Below are 8,530 nucleotides of genomic sequence, written 5' to 3'. Positions count from 1 at the left end.
TATCTAGGACTCCCTGTGGGATTGATATCTAGGACTCCACTTGAGTCCTATATTACTTGAGTGATACGTATACTTGCGTTGATAAGTGTGACTTTGCAATTATTGAATATTTATTGCATCCATATTTATGGAATCTATAACTGTTATTAGGTTTTAGTATAGTTGCTAAGGAATTAATTCTTTTAGCAGCAGTATTAAATACTTATATTTTTAAGCATATATAAAGTCGCGGTCAAAGGGAGAGAAAGATGCGCTCTTTACTAGTGATGATTATGAGTGTCTGAAGCTGTTGAAGAGGAGCAGAAATCAACAGGAGTTGGAGCTGAGGATGTTTCAAATCTATCGACATCAAGGGGTAGCATTGCCACTTATGCTCGTTTCAGCAAAGGAACTGGTGACACACTTGTCCTTGCCTCTATGTTCACCACATAATTATCAGAATGGATCACAGATCCCATGGCTTCTCGTCACGTGACAGGTACTGCGAGTGAATACTCTTCATATACTCGTTTAGCAGTAGCAGAGAATATATAGACTGGTGATGGTACAGCGCAGCCTTTAGTTGGTAAGGATACAATGAGATGTACATTGTCCAATGTTTTGCACGTCCTTCTTTTCTAATAAACCTCTTATCCATTAATGTCATTATTTTCCGGTTAAAATGCATTATTTTGTTTGATATTCCTCAAGTGATCTTCCAAGAGAAAGAGACGGGTCAGACACTTGAGACTAGAATGTGACATAGTGGACTATAGTACTTTGACTAAGAGGGGATGAACTCAGTTCTGACATCCATGGTGGAAAGGGTTATAGTAAAAGAATCTTGGAGGAACGTCGAGCATGTGTTACTGTTACATCGCAGACGTTTGTATCCATCTATGTATGAAAAGACAAATAAGGAGAAACTGTGTGTGATGCTTGTGAGTTTGACAAGCTCACTAGGAGATCTTATGTCAGTTATGGGAATAGAAGCTCTGATGTGTTTGATTTAATACATTCTGATGTATGAGGACATTTTCTTATTAGTTCTATGAATGTTTATCAGTATTTTGTTATGTTTATTAATTGCTTCTCTCGTGTTATCTGGATATACTTGATGAAACAGAAGAGTGAGGTGGTTGTTCTCTTTCAGGATTTTCATAATGCAATCCAGACACAATATGGTGCAGTTGTGAAGACGCTGAGATCTGAAAATTGAACAAAATATATCAACAAATCATTTGGGGACTACCTGTCAGCTCAAAGGATACAACACAAAACCACTTGCCTATGCATACTAGCACATAATGAAATAGTAGAGAGGAAGAATCAGACTCTTCTAGAGAAAGCCCAGAACATGATGTTGGCAATGAATGTTCCACAATACTTATGGGGGCAAGAAGTGTTGACAACCACTTAATTGATTAACAGGATGCTCTCACGAGTGTTAGAGTGGAAGTCTCCTTGTCGGATGTTAAAAGAGGACAATAGTGTGACTCTTCTATTGAAGGTATTTGAATGTGTATGCTTTGTGAAAGATAATAGGTCATCTGTAGAGAAGTTGGATCCCAGAGCAGTAAAATGCGTGTTCATTGCTGCTCAGAAGGGTTATATCAGCTTGAACTTAATTGATAAGAGACTTTTTGTGAGTATGGATGTGTTATTCAGAGAGTTTGAACCATACTATGCTCTGGAGGTGAATTCGCTCTTCGGTGACTCAACAGTCACTGGAGATATGAGGTAAGAGTGAGTGAGTAGTAGTAGTGATGGAGTGGTGCAAGTGGATAAATGACATTTCTTATGATGTGGGATGAATCAAAAGAGGAGACAAAAATTGAAGAGAATGGCTCCAAAGGCAGTGAGATTCAAACTGAAAGTGTGCTAAGGTTGTATACATAAAGGAAGAAACAAACTGAGGGAACAGAGTTTGCAGTGCCAACAAATCCATTGTCTGAGTCTTCCCCAACTCTTGAGAGACCTACACTAACCACCTTTGATTTAGAACTCTTAGGTGAAATCATTCCTTCTCTGTCCACTCCTACTTTCCAACGTTAAGAGGACCTACTGCAGCCTGATCTTTTTGGGTAGGAACTTGACATTGCGAACTTTATTTCTTATTATAACATCTCACATTTGCATGGAGCATTTATTGCATCATTAGACTCTGTCTCTATACCCAAGTGTTGGTAGGTTGCTAAAGAGGATCCCAAGTGGAAAGCGACGATGTATGAAGAACTTGGAACTCTTGATAAAAACAGACATGAGAGATTCTACCGCTATCAGCATGAAAGAAGGAAGTTGGATGCAATTGGATCTTCACGATAAAATAAATTTCAGAAGGGAAGGTGGAGAGGTACAAAACACGACTAGCAACAAAAGGGTACGGTCAGACGTATGACATTGACTACGATGAAATCTTTGCATCAGTAGCAAAAATGAGCACTGTGAGAACATTTACTTCTATGTCAGTGAATAGTGGATAGAGACTTCACCAAATGAATGTGAAGAATGTCTTTCTTCATAGGGAGCTACTGGAGGAGGAATATATGGAGATACTACCGGGATTCAGTACATCTCAGATAGTAAGTAATATATGTAGCCTCAGAAATTCACTGTATGACTTGAAGCAGTCTCCTCGAGCCCAATTTGACAAGTTTAGAACGATGATGGTTGACATGTGATATCAACAGATCAATGTAGACTACACAGTGTTCTTTCGGTAACATGAATGTCACACTACCATACTTGTTGTGTATATGAATGACATAATTATTACTGGTGATGATGAGACAGAGATTACTCAACCGAAGTAAGATTCAGGAAGCAATTTGAGATAAAGGATATGAGTCACCTGAGATACTTTCTTGAGATTGAAGTGGCTCATGGATCTGAGAGAATGATCTTATCCCAAAGAACGTATGTACTGGATGTTCTCATGGAGACGAATATGCGGGAGTGCAAACCTACAGTCTCTCTAATTGATTAGAAAGACAAGCTCAGTATAGAGGCAGGTGAATCGGTTGATCGTGAGGGGTACTGGAGGCTGGTGGGCCGCCTGATGTATCTTTGTCACACTAGACCTGATATTTCTTTTGTAGTAAGTGTGGTGAGCTGGTACATGAATGATCCAAGGAAGAATCATATGAATGTTGTGTATTGGATTCTAAGGTATCTAAAGAGTGCATCAAGGAAAGAGTTGACATTCAGAAAGAATGGACATATAAATATTGAGGGTCTGTGATTATGACTGAGCAAGTTGTGCTGATGACAGAAGATCCACATCAGGATACATGTTTGTAAATCGTAATTTGGTCTCGTGAAAAACTAAAAAATAATCAGTTGTAGCAAGATCAACAACAAAAGAAGAATACAGGGTCATGATATTAGGAGTTGCTGAGATGATGTGGTTGAAAGCCTTGTTCATTGAACTCAAAGTGGATCAGGGAACTCAAATGAAGTTGTGGTGTGACAACAAGTCAGCAATCGACATTGTTAACAACCCGGTGCAACACGACAGAACAAAACATGTGGAGATTGATAGATTCTTCATCACGGGGAAGCTGAATAACGAATTGTTGGAACTAAGTCATGTAGCTACTGGAGAGCAGGTGACTTAATGCCTCACTAAAGGACTTAGCTCAGTGGACTTAGCTAGACTATGTGAGAAGATAGACTTAGTGAATATCTTTCGCCCACCTTGAGGGGGAGCGTTGAGATTTGTATCTAATGTAGAGTCCTATTTGTAAATAGATGAAGTCTAGAGATTTATTTGTAAATTTTGCAACTTTTAAGGCTCTATGTAATCCCATCATCAATCTAATGAAGGAGGTTTTTTGTTTTCAATTGTTAGGCTTATTATGTACTTGCTAAGTTTCTAGTATTGCTTCTGTACAAAATTTGAATCTAAAACTTGGACATGCATCTTAAAACTGACATCATTCCAAGCTTGTAAGCATGACAAAAAGAAAGAAAATTTGACATGTTGGTCTTGTTTACTTAATTTTGCAATTTGAGATATCTCACACGCATGCATGTATAGGCACCTATGATAATCTCTTTTAAAAAGAAAATTGTGAAGATAATTTGAATTGTCCGTGCTCAAACTCGTAGCACAGTAGTTGGAAATAAAACGAAGAATCCTAGGAGGTTGAGTTCCAACGCTCATCCTGCACCCAAAAAAAATTTTTTAAGACACTCTTATGAATACAAACCCTAGAAAGTAAAAATGAATAATTATAACACCAATGCAACTTTGATTTGGAAGACTACCATCATTAATGTATAGTATCTTAATTATGTTCTTTGTATGCTCTTTCTCTTTGTTTATCTCACTTTAACATAAGACTGAAACATTATGACTGCTTGCAATGCAAGTCTTCCATATCAAAAGAGAGAAAGCCACTCCCTAACTAAGTTCACACTTAAAATAGGGCTACATCAACCATTAAGAAATGCTATGAAAGGACTTGCAAATAAAAAATTTATCAGATATCAACTTTTTTACATTAAAAATGTATTATTTTAATATAAGGTGTTTTACATAGATATCAAGTTTTCACTCATATATGGCCTGACTTGGATATAATATTTTATGAGATATAAGTTCTTTTACTCTACTTTAAGTTGCTCACTCAAAAATAAGATCAATAAGAAAATCCATGAAAGCAATACAAAACATCTTCAAAGATCTAATAAAAACCTGAAGATATTGCAGAACCAAATTGAACAAAAGGACAAATTTGTTTTCAAATAACAACATTTAAGATTCAGCGTATTCTTAGAAATAAAACATGTTCTGATTCACATTTCCACAAACACATACCGCGCAGGACCATCAGCACATTCTTGGGAGCCGCTCCAGTTGCTTCCTCCATCTCCTTCAGACGCTTCCTTGTTACAAGAACTCGCTGTCCCAACAGAGCTGCAACTCCCATCCTGAGAAACTAGCCGATGCGCTGAATCATTAAAAGAGTTCAGAGATCCGTAGTCCCTTAGAAGATCCCTCCCAGGTGAACCGCATTGCCCTAAGTTCCTCCATTTCTCAAATTTCTCTTTGTTCAGAAAGCATCTGCTTGGGGAAGATGAACTCGCAGAACTATCAGAAAGATCCATTTGGCAAGTGAAATCCAAAACCTTGAGGGACTCCAACTTCTTCAATGCAAACTTCAGCCTTTTTTCAGCTCTTTCCCTCATCTCTTTCTCCAGCTGCTTCTCTAGCTCTGCTAACTGTAGCCCCAAAATCTTAGAAAAAAAAGTTCCAAAAATTTGATTTTGGAACAAATAATGGAAAGCAGAGAAGAGATTTTTTTTTTTTTTTTTTTGGTTTTGCTATTTGTTTTTACCCTTTTAGCCATCTGGTCTGCTTCAGCTTGGGCAGCCTTGGAAGCCGCTCTCTCTGCAAGCAACCTCCCTCTCAAGCACTCCACCGTCTTCATGCCATCTTGAGGTTCTCCCGCCATTGATTCCCCTCTGAGAAGAAATTAGCCAATCAACATTATCAACAAAGAAACTGGGAGAGTGAACCAGAGGGAGAGAGAAAGAGAGAGACTGAAAGTAGGAGGCTTTCTCTGATTCTTGACTGGTTCGGTTCTTCTAGAACTAAACTGCTAAATTGCTAAAGATGGAAAATTGAAATCAAAGAACTGGAACTGGAGCCAGGGAGAGTGCTACTGGTTTTCTATCTGGATTTTTGAAACACCTTTTTGTCAGATCTCATTAATTTCCCCACCACAATCGCAACATACAAAACAGAAGAAACCATATAAATATTTATGGCACCTCATAATTTAATCATCTGAATTAATCAAAATTTAATTTTTATTAATCATTATGAACCAGAAAAGAAAATTCTGATAATTTTGTATAGATCACCTCGAAATAGGAAGAACAAATAGTTTTATTAATTTATTTTGAAAACTAGCAAAGTACTCCATGAAAAAAATACTAATTTCTCAGTACAGACGTTATGATTCACGTGAGTATAGTGAATAATACTTACAAATCTAATCTGCTCTTCAATTTAACCCAAATGAGTATAATTTTAAGAAAGAGAAATTATATTTTATGAATATGAGAAACTGAGAATTGTTGTGGTATATATACGAAGATTAAAATAGAAGAATGATCTTTGACGAAGTGAAAAATAGAATGAGAAAATTCATACCAGAAAATTAAACATGGCGGAACACACAAATTTACGTGGTTCTGCAAATTGCCAATGTCCACGGAGTTGCAGAGGATTTTATTACTTGAAGAATTTACATCAGTCGATCGTCTCGCCTTACAAAAGGAATCTCTCACTTCCTTGCTCTCTCTTCTTCTCTCTCTACACCGAGATACACGGAAGAAGATAATCTTATAAGAGAAATAAACCCAATTTCTCTTCTGTCACAAGCCACCAAGAAGAAGCCAATGGAGAACAATCTTCTTCTTTATATCACAAGGAACTACTGCTTGCGCTTTCCTTCCTCTATCCTAAGGAAACCCGAAGAAGAACGGGGTCGCGACGTTTTGCGATCGGGAGTGGGAACGGTCGGACCGGGGTCCGACTCAACAGAGTGACATAAATATAATGTTTAATAGTAATAAAAAGGTGAATTTACATTCATACCACCCAATCTATGTAAAAATTTGTTAGATATTTAAGTAAATTGGAAATGATTGGTATGAATGTAAATCTTTCTAAGACAATATTTTTAGAATTTGAACCCGGCTGACCTTTCCTAACAAAAATTCTCATTAGTGAGGTTGAAAGATTCGAAGATTGGAATTTCATCATTTATTAAGTTTAATAATAATTTAATTATTCGATAAGCTTAAGTAATTATGATAAGTATTGACTTCGTATAGGAACATTTAAAGGCCTCATGGTCCTATTGATGCCTAAGGATACTTTAAGTACACCCATGAATGGCAAGCAACTGGCGTTAATCATATGACATGCTTTTTATCTCCCCTTTGATTGTTCTTCCATTTGTCTGAATTAAGGTTCTGTTCGGGATAGTTTTCTTTTTGTTTCAGATGGTCATCACAGTTCTAGTGAGAGAAGTAGTTTTTGAGATGGGAAGCTGTTTTTCTCAACCCAACCTCTTAAAATGCACTGTGTGTAAGTTTGGCATGCATGAATGTAAATTTGTTTAATATTAATGATATTTTATGACTCTGATTGAGTCCAATAATTTTAAATTAGTATTAATGCATTCATTAAATAAAAAAAAATGGAGTTAATATTTTCTTAGTTAAATTTTATTTTATTGATTTTTTGGCCTATTAACTTACTTTAAAATAAGTATATTAAAATATTAATTAATTAATTACATGCTAGATTTAATCTTATAAATACATGTAAAAAAAACATCATTAATTAAATTAAATCAAAATATTCCACTCTAAACTTTAAAGAAACCCTCCTCCAAAAAGAGGTTGAAATGCTCTAAAGTTATTTTTAATGATTAAATAAACTTGATTAATTTTACCAAAGTAAAAGTAAAGTTCACTCATCCAAAGTATCATTAATCATAGCTCATGATTTTCATTACTCTCCAAGGAAATTAAGTGTGGGTTTAACTCAAGATAAACTCCATAATTGCTTATTATTACATTTAATTAGCATTTGTTATTAATTATTATTCCTAATGAAAATTTAATTATGAAAAAAACATAATCCTTCCAAAATTTAAAACTAATTTGGAAAAAAAAAAAACTCTATAAATTGACAATGTATTTTTTCATGTTTTTATTTTTTTCTTAAAAATAAATTTTATAAGATATATTATATCATTTAATTAAAAATAAATAATTTGCATCCACCATTAATCATAAAATTTTAAATAGCTAATATTCAAAGTATTTTAAGCATTACCTAACTTATTTGATAAAGATATTTGAATTGTAACAAACATTATAGGATCTAGTCTCACCAATATAAAATTTGTGTTTAGGTACTCAACATTAAAAAAAATTACCAAACCACCCAAAAAAAAACATTTGTAATATTAAATATTATCATTTTAGCTACTTGAAATTAAAAATTTATGATGATGTTAAAGATATGTAAGTAGATCTAAGTTCTCTATCTCTCTAACTACCTCTTACTATTAAATTTGTGTGCATGATATTTATATATTATATATTTATAATATATAGGAGTGAATTATGCATTTATTTTTTTTTAGGTGGTAGATGTGTAAATACATAGGAATTGAGCAGTATGTATGTAAATACTTGGATCATTTACATACATACCATTCAGTTGTTATATATTTACATATCTTCATGCCTAAACTTTTATTATTACATATATATCACTCAAATCTTTTTTATCACAATAAAATTATGATTTTATCTTAAAAAAAAAATGAAATACACCCTTTTATGCATAGGGAAGGTAGTATTAGGGCTGTAAAAATGGCTCGTTGTTCGCGAACAGCTCTTGTTCGGCTCGTTCTCTAATTTAACAAGCCGAACACAAACAAAGATTTGTTCGTTCGTGTTCAGCTCGTTTTTTACTCAAAATACTATTATATATATATATATATATATATATACATAC

At 34.6% G+C, this 8,530-nt stretch overlaps 1 protein-coding gene across 3 annotated transcripts in view; it reads right to left on the bottom strand.

Annotated features, from left to right (window-relative positions):
• LOC110026452 overlaps positions 1–5,706 on the bottom strand; it is a 9,847-nt gene extending 4,141 nt beyond the window's left edge. The window contains exons 1-3 of one of the 3 annotated variants that reach the window (XM_020727390.1): positions 5,528–5,706; positions 5,322–5,448; positions 4,802–5,205 (exon numbers count right to left, since the gene is read on the bottom strand). In XM_020727390.1, coding sequence (XP_020583049.1) covers positions 4,802–5,205; positions 5,322–5,438 — 521 coding nt within the window. In that variant the 5' untranslated portion in view covers positions 5,439–5,448; positions 5,528–5,706. Of the gene's footprint in view, positions 1–4,801; positions 5,206–5,321 lie in introns of all 3 variants that reach the window. The other 2 variants (XM_020727391.1, XM_020727389.1) reach the window with 2 other exon arrangements.
• Positions 5,707–8,530: the final 2,824 nt, after the last annotated feature.

This window comes from Phalaenopsis equestris, unplaced genomic scaffold, assembly GCF_001263595.1.
Source record: "Phalaenopsis equestris unplaced genomic scaffold, ASM126359v1 Scaffold000372, whole genome shotgun sequence".
NCBI lineage: Eukaryota > Viridiplantae > Streptophyta > Magnoliopsida > Asparagales > Orchidaceae > Phalaenopsis > Phalaenopsis equestris.
Note: the sequence above shows the minus strand (reverse complement) of the source record. Positions and strands in the feature narration are given on the sequence as shown.